The sequence below is a fragment of the Ctenopharyngodon idella genome, chromosome 12 (assembly GCF_019924925.1).
Source record: "Ctenopharyngodon idella isolate HZGC_01 chromosome 12, HZGC01, whole genome shotgun sequence".
Taxonomy (NCBI): Eukaryota; Metazoa; Chordata; class Actinopteri; order Cypriniformes; family Xenocyprididae; genus Ctenopharyngodon; species Ctenopharyngodon idella.
Window position 1 is genome coordinate 8,821,785 of NC_067231.1, and position 18,742 is coordinate 8,840,526.

At 38.8% G+C, this 18,742-nt stretch overlaps 1 protein-coding gene across 3 annotated transcripts in view; it reads left to right on the forward strand.

Moving 5' to 3' along the window:
* The window catches only part of grid1b (glutamate receptor, ionotropic, delta 1b), a 451,695-nt gene that overhangs the window by 227,477 nt on the left and 205,476 nt on the right, over positions 1-18,742 (forward strand). For all 3 annotated transcript variants that reach the window (XM_051913594.1, XM_051913592.1, XM_051913593.1), the window contains exon 3: positions 4,731-5,015. In XM_051913594.1, coding sequence (XP_051769554.1) covers positions 4,731-5,015 — 285 coding nt within the window. The remainder of the gene's footprint in view (positions 1-4,730; positions 5,016-18,742) is intronic.

Here is an 18,742-nt window from a genome sequence, read left to right on the forward strand (position 1 = left end):
AAAACATTAAATAGGAGTGATACTAATGTTTTTTTTTGTCCCCATGCACGGTGCCTGATTTTTGGCATTGCACATGCAGCTAAATAAAATGCACATATTTCATTTCAGAGCCCAATACAAATGGAATTCTGTCAGCTGTTTGGCTGTAGTTTTTTTTATTTATTTGTTTGTTTTTTTGTGTGTAGGGTCGATAAACAGGTCACTTTTCGTGACCCTGAGGATGCACACAGCTCACTTTACACAAAACCAAGGATTTTAATTACGTTTTTTTTTTTTTTTTTTTTAATTGGTTTGGTACTATTTTCACGTGTAAAGTGTACATTTTCAAAACTCTTTAGTACAAAACTCCAAATTGATCACACTTCTAACACCGCTAGTCATTCTTTCAAAACCTGATCTCATGCTTTCATTCTAGTTGCACATATTTTCATTCCACATAATCTGTGTCAAAACACAAGATCATTGTAATGAGAACATTTGGTTTAATCACTGAAACACAAGAGTAAGATCTTCTTTCAACTTAGTACTTTTAACAATCAGTTAATTCAGTAGCAAACAATGCAAGGTACAGATTTCAAATCGCCGTCGGTGCTGAATGAATGTTACTGTACTGTAAAACTGTATACACAGCCATCACAATAGATGTTACAGTTACATTCAAACAAACTGACAAAGGCCATATTCAGTGAATGGAGATCTGAAATACACAAAATATTAATTAACATCAAGCCGGTCTTCAACATTTGGCCATAAATTTTTATCAACATCACAGTGAATGTCCTCATTGTTCAGGCACCGTGGGAAAAACCTTCTGGCATGACGAATCCAGGCTTGACATTGCTCTGAAGTTATATCATTGCAAGCTTCATTCATGGCTTGAAGGAGGGTGACATGCTCATGGGGATGGCGATCATACACCTTCCACCTCCATGTAGAAAAGAATTCCTCGATTGGGTTGAGGAAAGGGGAGTATGGGGGAAGGTGACCGAGGATGTGCCCGAAACCATTCCCGAACCAACTCTGCATGGTGGAAACTGACATTGTCCCACACAATAACATAGATGACATCTTCACCCTGACAGGCCTGTTCTAGTTCATTTAGAAAAGCCATCAGGTGTTCAGTGTTGTATGATCCTAGAACTGGTCTACAGCCTACCACACAATCTTCAGATATAGCCGCACACATCGAGATGTTTCCCCCACGTTGTCCAGGCACTTGGATGGTTGCCCTTTGGCCAATAAGGTTACGGCCACGCATTTGGTTTTTGCCAGATTGAAACCTGCCTCATCAACAAAAATATACTTGTGATGATTCACAGCAGCATCCAGCTCCATCACCCTCTAAAATAATAATTTGGTTAGCTCTTTTACAAATAATAGTTGACATTGTTAGTCTGTAGTACAGTATTGTAAATTGCATGTCTATCACATACAGTAAAAAGCTGAACACACATTACACCGATTTAGTGTTGTACCTGAACATATTCTGAATGCAGTTTTTTTTCACCCGGGCATTGTTTCTCTCAAAAGAGACCAGGTAAATTTGTTTCATAGAAACCTGGTGCTTCTTCAAAAGGTGGGCAATAGTTGGAAGGCTAATTGATGCCACATTGGCAAAGGTGTCATTGCTCTCCTCAATAGCCTGCTTGATTTCAGACAGCTGTATGCGATTCCTTGCCCTGACCATTTCCACCACAGCCAATTCCTTCTGGTCAGTTAGAACACGTGGGCGACCACCACCACCAGGTTGTCTCCTGTTAATTCTGAGAGCAAAGCAGTATTGCTGTCAATATTTTACTACTATAAATGACAAACTGTGACAATTATGTTGTTCTTCTATACAGTAATGCCATTAACAGTACTATATTGTAAAAGTATAGTTAACTGTTACTGTAGCAGACTTACCAGTTTTCTTGGCGAAAAGTTCTAATGATAGAGCTGACAGTTGACCTTTGTAAATTAGACTGAACTAACCTGGCAGCCTCTGCCATGGTAAGGCCTCTGTTAACAACATGGTCAACAATGATGGCCCGGACTTCATTTGAGAAGACACTACGCTGTCTTCTACCTACATTTCTCTGAAGACCACTTATTTGTCTAGGCTCATGTCCACCTCTTTGTTGAGGAGCAGCAGCACCACCTCTTTGTCTAGGCCCATGTCCACCTCTTTGTTGAGGAGCAGCACCACCACCTCTTTGTCTAGGCCTGTGTCCACCTCTTTGTTGAGGAGCAGCACCACCACCTCTTTGTCTAGGCCTGTGTCCACCTCTTTGTTGAGGAGCAGCACCACCACCTCTTTGTCTAGGCCTGTGTCCACCTCTTTGGTTGAGGAGTAGCACCACCACCTCTTTGTCTAGGCCCATGTCCACCTCTTTGTTGAGGAGCAGCACCACCACCTCTTTGTCTAGGCCTATGTCCACCTCTTTATTGAGGAGGAGCAGCACCACCACCTCTTTGTCTAGGCCCATGTCCACCTCTTTGTTGAGGAGCAGCACCACCACCTCTTTGTCTAGGCCCATGTCCACCTCTTTGTTGAGGAGCAGCACCACCACCTCTTTGTCTAGGCCCATGTCCACCTCTTCGATGCATGTTTCTTCTCTCTACAACTCTATCCTGCTCCATGTTTGAACATTAAAAATTCTCACACACTGTTCTACTTATATAGTATCTAATTGTGATCATCAGGTGAAAGTAATTAGCAATTGGTCTTTCTTGGCTGAAAGCTCTTACAGCAGTTTGTAACTTAAAAATTATCAGACAACAATCAGACCAGTTGAAAATCTATGGACATATAAATGATTCATTGATTAAACTTTAAGATCAGTTGAATTAAATGAAAGACAAATGTATTAAACTGAATGATAAGACATGCAAAGCAAAAGTTTGACATTGAAAACATTATGAAAGGCAGTTACTGTGAATGAAACATTTATATAGATGAAACACTTACTTTGTGTTGTGAAAAGATTACTTTGTAATTTTGTGTATTGTACTAACACAATAGAAAACATGCTGAAGTGTTTGAAAAAAGTGCACTTTTGATGATCTGTTGTGATATTAGTACTAAGAGTTTTGAAAATGTACACTTTACATGCGAAAATAGTACCAAACCAATTAAAAAAAAATAAATAAAAAAAAAAACTGTAAGACGAGGTCAAATTAAAAACTCAACTGGCCTTGATTAATACAAAAGCAGACAATGAGTCTGTCCCTTTATATTGTGTCAGCGATTAAGCATTGAAACCTTGCTGAAGCAGTGTCCTTTTATGCTCAGAAGGAAAAACTATTTCATTCTTTTATGAAGTACCGTTCTAGATTTTAATCTAAAAATTAATTACTGGCTGAATTAAGTGGCTTTAAGATTGTTGCAAAATTAGAAAATGGGCTTTTCATAATCTGCACAACGAGAATTATGCCTAAGGGCTGGTTGTTATGGCCAAAATCGTGATGGTATGAGGATTTTCTATTACACAGTTTAGATCATGACATTGTTATCTTTGCTGTAATTTCGATGATAAAATGAATTACTGTGTACTAAATAATTATGTGGAAATGTCCAGGTTTCAATAATTCAGTTAAATACTTTACACATGAAGGGTACTTCATCTCATTTGTTTATTTTCCTTTTTTTATTTCAACGTGATAGAATCAAATGGAAATGTGTTCTATATTAATGAAGCAGATTGCGAGACAAAACTCCACTCTTGTGCTGATCATACCACCCAGATGTACTTTATTTGCTTAAATACTTGATTAACTCAGGCATCATTTGTACACATCTAATTGAATCTCCAGATTTGCCTTGTCTGCAGAGAATAAATGTCTGTGATGTAACCTTTGGACACCAGTGTATCGCAATGCACAGTTGAAATTATTACTCTTTCTCAAAGTTTCATTAACTATTGACTGGACGTAACTGAACAGAGCTGAGGTTTGATGTTTTCCAAACTTTTCTGATCTTTAAAACAGTAGGCTACATTCAATAAACATCACCACAGTAATGGCTTATAAAATATAAATTTGTAATCTTTTGATGCCTGTGTTTGAATGAATGTACTGATGTGAGTGGTATTTGCCCATGAAAAACTCTCTGTTATAGTGCTAGGGTGTTGTGGGTGGTTAATATTCGGGTCTCGAAATACGGTTTGGGTTTCTTCTTCAATTCAAGACTGTTTTTCTTCCTTTTTTGCGCGCTTTGTCATCCACCAAAAAATGTTTCGATCTAAAGTGTCTTGAAAATGAGAATTCTTCATTTAAAATGCTTTTAGCCAGGTACAAAACATTATCTGAGTTTGCTGAAGCTGCCAAAACATAACCAAATTATTTTTAAAGCTCCTACATTTAGAGCCAAATTTTCTCAAATTTTCTCAAAGAACAGACCTCTTATTCACTTCACAAAGCTCAAAGAGTCATCAAAAAATAATAACCTCTTCAAAATATTGCAGTCTGCCCATCCTTATCCTCTTTTATATAAAAAATGGTGAGGAATATTTTATGCTAACTTCTCTTCACTTGAGGTTTTTGTCATTGAATAAGACAAAAAAAGGGAAAGATACAGGAATTGCAAATTTGTTTCTTATACAATATATTCTAACAGCCAGGCTGTATTTCAACACCGTTAACAGCAGGACCGTGAGTGTTTTGATGCCCATTGTTTCTGCTCAAAACTGTTTGGTTCTTGCTAAAGTACCGAAGCTCATCAGTTATTATTTTTTTCTGTCATTTTGCAGCATGTGAGCTGATGACGCAAGGGATCCTGGCTTTGGTCACGTCTACAGGCTGTGCCTCGGCCAGTGCTCTACAGTCCCTGACAGATGCCATGCACATACCACACCTTTATGTCCAGCGAAACGCTGAGGGATCACCCCGTACCGCATGCCAACTCAATCCAAGTCCTGATGGAGAGCGATACACCCTCGCAGCACGGCCGCCTGTCCGTCTAAGTGATGTCATGTTGACGCTAGTTGGTGAGCTGCGCTGGCAGAAGTTCATCGTCTTCTATGACAGTGACTATGGTAAGTGATTGACTGCAACAGGAAATCCTGCTTTTGGGAACAACTTACGGGTTACATTCTCTAGAACAAATAATGCTGAGCATTTGTTGTGGTATGATTCCATGAGATAACTAGTGATTGGTTAAAGCTGCGTCCAAACTAACAGCGATTAAATCGCTGGAGACCCCTAGAGTCTCGTAGCTATTTGTTTGTAGTAACATGGCTTTGCTGTTCATTTCCATAAAGTTGAGCTCTGCTAAACTGTCGGCAGAGAGAATGATTGCTGTCTGGTCATATTTTCAGCTATATATTTACAATAGCTGAACGCCTCAATCAACAACACAGTTACATTACAGTTGCACAAAATTATACAGTGTGATCAAATGGTGTCACAATGTTCGTGAGCAGTGTATAAATACTGACTAGTTACTTGACATTATGATGACATTAAGGATTTTGTTTGTGTAGATTTTGTTTATTTATTAACTATAATGTTGGTAACACCTTACAATAAGGTCTATTTGTTAACAATACTAACAATGAACAATATGTTTTTACAAGCTTTTATTAACCTTTGTTAATGTTAGTCACTAAAAATACAGTTGTTCATTGTTTCATTTGCATTAACCAATGTTAACAGATACAATTCTGATTTAAAGTATGTATTAGTAAATGTAGAAATTAACTTTAACTAAGATTAATAAATGCTGTAGAAGTATTATTTATCTTTAAAGTGTTAGCATAATGTATTTACTTTTGTTGTTAATTATTAATATTCATATCGCATTAATTGATCAAACTTTACAATGTTAACAATAATGTACTAACAATGAAGAAAAAAAAAACAATTACTAATTTAAATTGGTTAATTTATAAATATACTAACAAATGATAATTTATACATTAGCATTATTATTGTATATTATGTATTATTAACATTAACTAAAATTAATTTATGGGATTGTTTATTCTTAGTTCATGATACCATGATACCAGTAAAGTGTCACTCATTAAATAATAACTGTGGTACAGTCAGGGGTGGAAAGAGTACTAAAAAAAAAAAAAAAAAAAAAAAAAAAAGCTTAATTAAAAGTGCCAGTACTTTCTAAAAAAATGTAGTGTGAGTGGAGTAAAAGTAGTTGTCCAAAAAAACACTTGAGTAAGAGTAAAAGAGTAGGTTATTTAAAAGTATTCATGAGTAGTATGTAGTAAGCATTGAGCTGCGGATTCTATCCCCTTATAATAAACACTGTACCCTGCAATTTCAAAAATGTAGAAAACACTGTACTGTAATTCACATTCTCTCACACTGACAGATGCAGTATAATGCAAGGGGTCATCAGTAAGATGCATACTGAATTTGTTCCTCTAATTTCAGTCCATTAAGCCATGTAAGCTATATATCAAGTGCTCAAACTAAACCCATCAAGATGTAAAGAGCTGCTGACTGCTGCAGGATGCACACGAGGGAAAGACAGTGCAAATCGAGCATCTCTCTATATGCTGAAGTAAATAATGATTAATGATTAAATTATGATTAAATCATATTATGATTAAATTAATGGGACAGAAGACAAGTTTCATAAGATTCACCTTAATACACTGAGAAAAGCAGTGCATTTAGGACAACATGTTCATTCTCTATGAGCACTGAGTGTGCTCTTGAAGCCTTTAAGCAGAGACTGTTGTAGTGGGTTTGTAGATTGACCTCTAAGGGCTCCACACAGGTGCAGAACATGAAGAACTGGCTCAGATGACTGCTTTACAAGCCTTGATTTTACTTCACATCCATGAAATAGTGGCAATGAGAGAGCAAGAAATGCTAGAACTCCATTCAGAGCAGCTGCTCTGGTCTGAACTTTAGAATGGAGTACTAGTAAATGGAACACAGATTCAGAAATGTAATTTCTTTGAGGCTTTGATCAAAAAACATTAGCAGTGAAGTAGAAGAAAATTACAAGGAACCAAACTACATGGGTGGACATCCCAATGAAATGAGAATGACACACAAACCTGTGAACACTTGCCTCATGTCCAACATACATTAAGTGACCTAAATGACCTACAAAGATATAAAATAAACTCATTCTAGAGCAGGGCTCATCAACTGGCGGCCTGCAGGCCAAATCCGGCCCGTCAATCATCTTCATCCGGCCCGAGGGCACCCCAACCTCCCTCCTCCTCTTTTCCTGGCGGTGTGGCTAAATTTGGTTAGATACATGGCAGCAGTGGCGCCTGCAGCTCTACGGCTATATACATATTGTTCGTACCATGTATGCTCCTCCGACTGACCTGAGAAACATTTTATGTGCGAATATTTCAGCAGTTATTATGTGCCACGTATTTCTGTCGACTGAACCAGCAATACCTATCATTCGTGAATACCTATCATTCGTGAATTAATCATTCTTTTTTCTTGATTCTTTCTTTCCCGTGAATTGGCCAAACGCGCTTCCATAACGATCTGAAACGGTTTGTATTTGTTCAGACCGCTCTGTCACTGAATCATCTGAAGTTGTTTCTCGGTCAGTAACAACAAATACAGAACAAATAGCGCTGTTTTCATGTGTTTCACTACTTTACTTTGAACTGCGCAGCACGGCCCAGTGAATAATGGAACAAAAGCTTAAAGGAGCTGCATTTATTCCCATTTACCATTATTAAACAGCGTTGCGACATCTAGTGAGAAGCGATTCAATTCGACACACACCACTCGGTTACAATCTACAAATCACTCGATGATTAAACTAGTTTTAAATTGGATGAAACAGCCTCAACATCCCCAACAAGACTGATGAGGAAAACAGGAGAAACATGCCATGAATGAAGATAGAAGACATTTAAATCCCAAAATCACCACCCTTACAAAATTTACCATGAATAAACTGTAGTAATTTACCATGGTTTGTGGAAATGTGGAATATTTATATTGAAAACTATGTTATAGCCATTTAAATTGCATTATTATTAGGTGGGTAGGGGAATATGTAATTCATGTCTTTGTGTAGGTTGTAGTTTTTACTTGTGTTTAGGCATTTTTTATAGGCCTATATAACATATCATAATATAATATCATTTGACAGTGGTAGTGAGTAGCCATGTATGGTTTTACCTGTGGTTACCAAGTCTCAATTTGAGAATATTTTCATTTCTGTCAGGACCACTATTGTTAAATATGATTGATAATGCATAGAGTTTGTATTGGTGGTATGGTTCTGTTCTGGGCTCTGATCTCTTATTAGGTGCTCTCCAAACTTATCAGGCATTAGGTGAAGACTCAGAGCTGTTATCTTGGGAAAAGGAGGTTGCAAAAAGTATTGAATAAAAGGGTATGATTAATTGTAGAGTGTACAATGTGTAGAGAAATTATATATATATATATATATATATATATATATACATACATATCTGACTCATCTACGTTCCTTAAGACCTGTCGCTGCCAAACATGATGCGGATTTGACAAGCATCTCATTTTCTCACAACTCTTTAAGCTCATTTAAGACGTTATTTAACTCATTTAAGACTGCTTTTTATGCGGATACTCGACAATACGGGCATTTTGGCATAATTCTGTGTGTTACTGTTCAAGTGTAAAAGAGAACTCGATACTGGCATGGGTCTTTCTGTGCACTCGAGTCTTGAGTGTGTCACACAGACCCAACATTCACAGACAGTGCATTCTCGTTTGTCTTGTGGCACTTGAATGGTTTAAAAGCATTTGAGTGAATAAGAGCATGATCATATAATGTAACGCTAGCCATTATAACGGATGCTACGTTAATTGGCTTCAATATTTTTAATGCGATTAAACTGAAAAAAAAAAAAAATTATCGCACACATTAACGCACTAATTTTGACATATATTTTAATATATGTATACTGTGTGTGTGTGTGTATATATATATATATATATAGGAGGAGCAAACGACAGACACAGTGGATGTGACGTCAGGCCTCGGAGAGGCTTTTATTTAACAGAAATAAACAGAAAACTTTCAAAAATAAACAGGGGACCTGGTGTCCTCGTCATGCCAGGGAAACGTGAAGGAAGGGTAGTGAGCAGATAGGATGGGTCCAGGTAAGGGACGGGGTCCGGCGGCCGCACGAGCTTCTCTCTCTCTCTCTTCGGTCCAAGGCGCGAGGGGCGGCGGCTTCGGCACAGCGGCTCGTCCTCTTTAAGCCATGACAACCGAGGGGAATAGCGGCCCGGCGTCCTAACCTGTCCTCACATCTATGATGGTCCCTCCGCCCTCCTTTCCTGGACCCAAGAGGACACCAGTGTGTATGCACGGGGGAAAGAGACCAGTCTCCCAAGGAGAGGCGCGCTCAGAATTTAACAGCAGCGGTGACGAGGCTTCATTATCTTGAGGTGTGCCTCATCACACGCCGCCAGACCTGGTTGTTTCAGCACCCCTCCTCTCTCTCACACCCACTCCAGTCGGGAACCTGGTGAAGGGCGGGAACCTGGTGAAGGGCATTTTAAACAATATCTTAATGAACACAAAAAAAACTTTCCAAATGTTGACAAGACTAAGTTTTATGTAACATCTGTTTAACTTATAACATGAAAGTAAGGTTAATAATATAACTTAGAGAACAACATTTTCAGTTTTACTCAAATTAGGGTGATGCAAAAATGACTACACCCCACTGAAAGTCTCTGGAGCAAAGCTAAATTTTAGATTACAAATTTCTAATTTAACAAGAATTTAACGACAGATGAATCTAAGTATTCATCACACAGGTGTCCAGCAGACAGTTGACTATAAAAGGGTGTTAAAACCCCTTCCCATTTCATGCTGTCAGCAATGGCACCACATGGAAGAGAAATGTCACAAGACCTCAGAAAGAAAATCATTTCTTTACACCAGAAAGGTGAAGACTACAAGAAGATCAGCAAAGCTTTACTTATCAGTCAGAATACTGTAGCAGAAGTGGTACAAAAATTTGAAAAAGATGGAACTGCAGCCATCTCATAGAGACATCCAGCTCATCCAGCTCGTTAACACCTCGACAGGAGCGTATTCTGATGAGAAGGGTTGAAGAAATTCGGCATCTTCACTTCACTGCAAGTTCACTGCAGTTATCTAAAGAAGTAGAAAGCCAAACTGGGGTGACTATTTCCCACGACACAATACGGCGTACACTGCAGAGGAATGGTATGCATGGGTGCCATCCATGAAAGAAGCCTCTTCTAAAGCCCAGGCACAAAAAAGCCCGCCTAGAGTTTGCCAGGGCCCATGCTGACAAAGATGAAGACTAATGGGACTCAATGCTCTGGAGTGATGAGACCACGATAAATGTTTTTTGGAGCTGATAGCTTCAAAACCGTATGGCATCACAAAGGTGAGGAATACAAAAAAAAAAATGCATGGTGCCTACAGTGAAACATGGTGGTGGCAGTGTCCTTATGTGGGGCTGCATGAGTGCTGCTGGTGTCGGGGAGCTGCATTTCATTGATGGCATCATGAATTCACAGATGTACTGCTCTGTACTGAAAGAGAAGATGCTACCATCACTCCATGCCCTTGGTCGTTGTGCACTTTTCCAACACGACAGTGATCCTAAACACACATCTAAGGCCACTGTTGGATTTCTGAAGAAGAACAGGGTGAAAATGATTAATTGGCTCCTGATCTGAACCCAGTCGAACACCTATGGGGAATTCTGAAGAAACAAGTTGAGCATCACTCTCCATCCAGCATCCAGTCTCTGAAAGAGGTCATTCTTGAAGAATGGAAAAAGATAGATGTTGCAAAATGTCGCCAACTTGTTCATTCCATGCCTAGAAGACTTGGTGCTGTCATTAAAAATCATGAAAGCCATACAAAGTACTAGATGTAGTAGTTTTTGTTGTGGGGTGTACTCATTTTTGCATCACCCTAATTTGAGTAAAACTGAAAAATGTGTGATCTTAATTATGTTATTAACCTTACTTTCATGTTATAAATTAAACAGATGTTATATTAAACTTAGTCTTGTGAACATTTTGGAAATTGTTTTTGTGTTCATTGAGATATTGTCTAAAATGTTACTTTTCAAAGGGGGTGTACTCATTTACGCAGAGCTCTGTATATATATCATGACCTCTGACAGGTGAAGTGAATAACACTGATTATCTCTTCATCATGTCACCTGCTAGTGGGTGGGATATATTAGGCAGCAAGTGAATATTTTGTCCTCAAAGTTGATGTGTTAGAAGCCGGAAAAATGGGCAAGCGTAAGGATTTGAGCGAGTTTGACAAGGGCCAAATAAGGCACATAAGCATCAGAACTGGACCACTGAGCAATGGAAGAAGGTGGCCTGGTCTGATGAATCATGTTTTCTTTTACATCACATGGATGGCCGGGTGCGTGTGCGTCGCTTACCTGGGAAACACATGGCACCAGGATGCACTATGGGAAGAAGGCAAGCTGGCAGAGGCAGTGTGTTGCTTTGGGCAATGTTCTGCTGGGAAACCTTGGGTCCTGCCATGTTGATGGATGTTAATTTGACACGTACCACCTACCTAAGCATTGTTGCAGACCATGTATACCCTTTCATGGAAGCGGTATTCTTTCAGCAGGATAATGTGCCCTGCCACAAAGCAAAACTGGTTCAGGAATGGTTTGGGGAGCACAACAACGAGTTTGAGGTGTTGACTTGGCCTCCAAATTTCCCAGATCTTAATCCAATTGAGCATCTGTGGGATGTGCTGAACAAACAAGTCCGATCTATGGAGGCCCCACCTCGTAACTTACAGGACTTAAAGGATCTGCTGCTAACATCTTGGTGCCAGATACCACAGCACACCTTCAGGGATCTAGTGGAGTCCATTCCTCGATGGGTCAGGGCTGTTTTGGCAGCAAAAGGGGGACCAACACAATATTAGGATGGTGGTCATAATGTTATGCCTGATCGGTGTGTATATTCTAAAGTGTTACCTCAATAACATAATAGGCTACAACTCTTTCTAAATTACCTTTAAATCAAGTATGGTTATGCATGTGTCACTTTCAATCTTTGCAAGTCTGACTTCTAACAAACACATTCAAAAGTATTTTTAACGCAGTGTTATGAAGTAGAGAAAAAAATAACACAATGTCCTTAAATTATGAAATGGCAGACCAGAAATACAGTATTCATCAAGTCACCCATCACTGACAGGTACTAAAAAAATAATTTTGGATCACATACAGTATGTACCAGCATGTCCAACAGATTTTATTTTTATTTTTTTTCAGCAGCAGCAGTAGGCAAACTTTCCCTAGCTACATTATATTTTTGCAATAGTTTAATCAAATGGAGCGAAATATAACTTTGATTCCTGTGGCACTGATTCCACAGATTCAGAAGAGCTGCAGTGAGCGATTCTGCTGTTACATGCACATGCTTACTCAAGTTTTTTACCATTGTCCTCCAAAGCCATCTCAATATCACTGTCTCTTATGAGCAAAAGCATATAAAATGAGGGGAAGGAACTAGACATTTATTCAAATTAAGGCTTTTGTTGGGTTTTATTGGGAGCAGATGGGGCTGAGGTATGGCGGTCCAGGGCCGAGCTCAGACCGGACTCTAACTGACAGCTGAGTGATAATGATTAAAGAGAGACCTTGGATTTCCGTGCTTTTTCCCATCTCTCCCCTGTGTCTCCCTTTTGCTCTTTCCCTTCTCAAGCTCTCCAATCACTGTCACACACCATTTCCCTCTCTCTCTTTCTCTCTTACACACACACACACACACTGTCCTTTACTCTGAGACATCAAACACTCAAGAACAAACGGACAGAGCCAGGCCTCTGAAACATGTCCCGCTCACTTCCTGTGATGCTGCGATCTGCTCTGTTGTGTGAGTGTGCGCAATGTCCCTTCCAAACTACAGCACAGCATGCTGGACCAAGTCAAACCTCTGTCCATTTGGGAATTATGACCATTTGAAATGCAATATTTTCTGTGTTTGCTTCATCACCTACGAACGAATAAGAAAAGACAAGAGGAACACTAACAGCATGAAGGTCTAACGAAAGTCGCTCAGCCATCCACACAGTGCCATACCCCTCACAGTTTGTTGTTGATGTATTCCAACACTTTCTCTCACACATGACTTCATTGCTCTTTCTTCACAGTAGGGTCCTTTTTGAAATGGCTGTCATTCACTAGTTGGCTTCTGTGCTCCCTTTGGAGTGGATGAATATCATCCTCATAGACACCTCCTATACAAAGTCCCATTTCTCGCTGAAACGCTCCTCTTGTATTCTTTGTGCAGCCAGCATTGAGATACCCCATTGTTCTGTAGCCAGCAGCCTTTTTCCGAGGTGCACCATGGTCTTTATAAAATCAGAAAAGCAGAGGCCGCCAGAACCTGGAATTTCAATTTGCCTACATAGAGTACACTGAATATTATGCAGTAGTGAATACCAGACCCAAAAAATACTGACGGGTTACAGTAGGGTTACTTAAATCTGACCCTGCATGGTCAATGTCTTGCAGAGTTTAGTGCCAACTGTAATCAAAGACAGTTTAGCAAGCTATCAAGGTCTTCAATAGCTGCTTCTTAGTTGGAAGGCTGCATTGCTCTTCCCTTTTTATGCCCTTCGCTTGCTAACTTTTGTCCATCTTCTTGTCTTGGATAATTGGCATCACAATCGTGTTGCATTGTGGTACATGGAGCTACCTTGAGTAGTACATAGGTTGTATTTGGGGGGAAATCAGGCTTATGCCATTTGTTCTTGCGTGTTACGCCATGTCCGTAAACACAGAAAAGAAGGTATGGCTACTGTCATAGGTGTTGAATGACTTCAGATTTTTTTAAAGTTGACATTTATGTGATTAAAGTTGAGTCGACTAGTCAATGATGACGCAATTAATAAACAAATAAGGGGCTGTTCACACAGAACGCACTTTTCCATTCCAATGCGCTTTTTCATTGTCTTTCTATGTAAACGTGCTAGACAGACATGTATGACTGTTGTGCTCGTATTTTGCGTCTTTTGCAGCGTCTTTCACGACACGGCATTTTAAAAATGTGGCAGATTTCTGCTAGTTCTGGATCAGAAACAGATACAGTATCACAGTAAAGATTACGTTTATATGAATGCATTAGTGAGAGAGCAATTGCATGTGAATTAATTCTACCTTCTCTCTGTGGGTTTTAGTTACTAAGAAATAAAAAGTTCTAGCATATATTGTCAACAGGGATCATTTTGACAATGTTATCGTCCGTATGCGAAACTTTTCAAAAACACAAATGAAATAGTTTTCAGTTTTTAGTACATCGTTGTTTTGTAAATGTACCCTGAACAATTATACTGGTTACCACATTTACAGTGCAAGCCAGACAAATATGATTTACTAGAACATACACACACCACAAACCAGAACCGGATGACAGGACAGAGGTTGATAGAGCTCAGATTACATTATAAAAAAAAAAAAAAAAAAACAAATCAAGAAAATGTAAGTGCCCAGCATCATTTCCCTTATTTCATTGTGCATATGGCTTTGAACTGTTGAATTTTGAAATATTCTGCAGAGTGTAGTACTCTTCTTTCCATTTTGTTGATAAAAAAGGTTAGAAACTGCACAATGCTCTTGCACAATGAAATACAATCTGTAAACTCTTACATGCAGAAGAGAGAAGACAACAAACCCACTTAAGTAAAACACCTTTCCCATGATTCATAACAGACGCCTGATGATGTTTTCCATAGCCCAGGACGAGAGTGGATAGTATAGTCATTTGTAACCACTGAACTGAGTTCAAATGATTCACCATAGCATTTCGCTGGCAGCTCATGCATATATAGTGTACTTCGGTTGGAGCTCTACATATGCACAGCTCATTAATTACCTTTGCTTTGCTGAGTCTTTCACTAGCTATTTATGCCCCACTGCTCTAGTCTTTGGAGTAAACACAGTGTGTGTGACAATAGAATAGTGTTATCTGTTGACTTCTTAAGATGACGTCAATGATATAAATGTCATGCAAATAAAAGCAGGAACTGTATACCGGACACTCACACAGACAGCTGTCTTCAGCAGAGGTTAAAAAGGCCAAGATTAAATGGGGGGACCCTATAGGGGGGCATTTGAAGTTTTTTTTTTTTTTTTTTGCATTATTTTGGGGCACTTAAAATGTATCTAAACAACAACACTTTCTTGAGTGTCTAGAGATGCAATGAACAACAGTTATGAATTATGTGTTGCACAAACAACATACTCTCATGACAGTTTGTAGCTATTTTACATTTTAACAAATTTGTGGTGAATATGTATGAATTTGTATTTAATTCACATGTTTTTATAAAATCTGCTTACACACCACTGAGGGTTAGGTTTAGGGGTGGACCTTCATGCTTAATGCTTTTGTAAAAAATCATACAAATTCAAATTGCCAACTGGTAAAGTAGTTGTTTTCTTATAAGATCGAATTGGTCCAAAAACCTTTTTCAATTAATATAGACTTTTTTTACTGTGAGGATGCACACTGACACTGACTTTGCTTACACCAGTAAAAAAGTGCGTACGCATGGTCTAGAGCAGATATCTCCAAACTCGTTCCTGGAGGACCACTGTCCTGCAGAGTTTGGAGACCCCTGGTCTGCAGTGTCCATACGGTGCGCAGATATTTATGCCTAGTTTATTTTTTATAAATCCCGAAATTTGCGTATGCCCATTTTGTGTGTATCAGGCCCCCAGGTCTGTTGTACATCCAAACTCAGTTTTTTGCACATCCAAATTGTTTGGATGGGCAGCACTACTTTACCAATATGCAATTTTGAAAAAAGCCATGATGCAAACACTTTTACCATAGTGCATGATTTGTTAACTAATACATTTTGATGTTTGCATCACATGGATGTTGTAAATTTGCTTGGTAGCCCACCTGGTGCAGAGTTGGAGAGCTTGTGTACGAGTCATGATAAAAGAGTTCAAAGAAGCAAGCTAAAATGGGATTATTGCTTCAGCAAATACATTTTTATCTCACATTTGCTTTATTGATTTATTACTATTACTATTATTACTGTCACATTTGCTTTATTTATTTATTACTATTGGTTAGGTTTAGTGTAGGGGACACGCTAATTTCAAATGCAATAGAGCATTAACCTATTAGCGCCACTTGCCAGACTTTTATTTATGAACTGCCATGATATATGCATTAACCATTATAATAAAATGTTGCCACAGCCACATTTAACTGTTTTGGAGAAAACTGAACATACTATTCACTGCCAGTCACTGGATGTTTCACTTTGAAACTGCTATGAAATGTGATACATGCAACACAATATAATTTAGTAAAAATTTACCACCCACAGACATTTTTTTTGTCATGACTCTGGGTTGTTCAATAAACCTGCATCTGTATATATATATATATATATATATATATATATATATATTATATTGCTTATAGCGCCTCTTGTAGACGTGTCACCTTAAAGGTGAAGTGAATTTTGCAGATTATGTAAATGCATCTCAAAGATGTTGGCATAACTATGGCAAAAAGGGCACCATGCATGAAATGTGAATGTGTGGAAAGAGCTTGTCATTAGCTTTTTCCTAATTTGTTTTAACAGTTTTCTGCTGTTTTCTGCTGCATGGGAGGTTTGTTTAGGCTTTGTTTGCGCCTGCATAATGCGGTTCATGATATGATTTGTCTCAACAGTTTATCATTGTGAATGGGGTGACTTTTCAGCAATTTCAGTAGGCTGATGGCAATTCCTCTAGCAGGGCTTCATTTGCTAATAAAATTGCTCCAATTACTCATAAATGAACGCATTGAATTAATTGCTCATTGACACCCCTCACTTTTAATAATCTTTAATTGTTAATTTGGGGCTATTTCAGGATCCACTTGCATATTGTTTGACAGCTCATGAATATTTAGGCAAATATGTATATGAGGAAAATTAACATACAAAGAAAAAAAAAAATAATCAGTACATACAATAATGACTCAATTATGTGGGATGAGCCACAGCTCAGTGTACTGACATTGACATTCTTTTATTTGTGCTTAAATGGTTTAATCTTTACTAAATACTAAAATAGTATTGTTTTATATACTTAAATAATTCTGTTCTGGGTTGTTGCTGAGGTGTTGCTAGGTGGTTGCTTACTCCAAAAAAAAAAAAAAAAAAAAAAAAAGAAGAAGAACAAAAAGTCTTTATACATTTAACGTAAATGTTAAATTTATTCTCTCTCTCACCTGTTTTATTGTCTAGTAGCTGAAAATCATAAGTCACTGATCCCATAGAAGAATACAAGCATGAGAGGCTGTATGATTTGAGATATCATTCACGTCAGTAGGACAAACGGTTCACAAGTTTACACTGAAATATAATACTTGGGGTTGGGGGTTTGAAAGTATGAGCAATAGTGACAGTGATGCTTGTCTAAGCAACCACCACTTAGACTACATGACCATTTTCAGCTTTAAATGATGACTAAATGACCAAGTAAGGGAGTCTGTGGTTGTATGCTACATTTTTATTCATTTTTATAATTATAATGGTTGGGGTTGTCAACCTCTATGTTGATATGTCACTCGGGAAACCACTACCACATTTTTTTTTCAGCTTTCATTTTCCCCTTCGTCCCCATAGGCTTGTTATATGAAAGAGGTACAATCTTGCCCATCTGGTAATCATGTCAAATTTTGCTTCTCACTTCTGGATCTTTGCAAACCATATTTAAATTCCATGCAGTCACTGCCATTGCTGGTTTTAAATCTTACCTTGTATTTTTTTAAAATCCTGCCCCAGGTCAAATACATTCTTGAATAAACTGGGAACTCTTTTTGGAAAACAAGAAGTTGGGACAAGTAGAAGTTCTGTTCCACCTGTCCCTCAGAGTGATATGTCCAGATTGATGATCCCAGTCCAGGGTTATGCACTGTTTAGTTTACTTTATGAGATTTGGTTTAGTCCTCATTGCTTTCTGTGTGACAGTCTCTCCTTGCCTAATCAGTTGCCATAGTCTTTGATTGAGTTACCCAGGTGTTGTGTTGATGATCTCATCCGACCCAGCAGTTTCGCCTTGGCACAACGCTCCATTGGCTACACCATGGACTGTCATCCCTCAGGCTCCACCGGGCTCCCTCGTCCTTCTGACATCACCTTGTTCCATCTTTGCTCTGGCTCTGCCTTGGACTTCCGGATCAATGGCTTTGCCTTGATCCTCCGCCCCTCTGGCTTCACCGGGCTCCTCCTTCCCTCCGGTTCGGCCATTGTCCTTGACCGCTCCGTCTCCGCCCAGTCTGCCAAGCCCATGCCTTCGCCCCAGGTCTACACCATGGCTCCACCGGTTACTGTTATCTCTTTTTGTTTTGTTTTGCCCCTCTCCAGCTCCACGTCCTCCAGGAGCCACTCCCACCCCTTTTCCTTTGTACTTTTTTCCTTTTTACGAGGACGCGCCTTCCGGGAGGGGGAGCTACTGTCAGGGTTATGCACTGTTTAGTTTACTTTAGTTTAGTTTTGGTTCAGTCCTCATTGCTTTCTATGTGACTGTCTCTCCTTGCCTAATCAGTTGCCATAGTCATTGATTGAGTTACCCAGGTGTTGTGTGTTGTTAACAATCCCTGTGTACTTAAAGTCCCCCTGAAATCAAAATTTAAGTTTTTTTAGCTCTTAGTATGAATATGTTAGCCATAATGTTATGAATAAGCTGTGTTCCAAAACAATGACAAAATTCGCATTTAGGAGATATAATCATTCAAAACTTACAGTCTCTCGCTTCCGCTAAAATGGATCACGGATTTT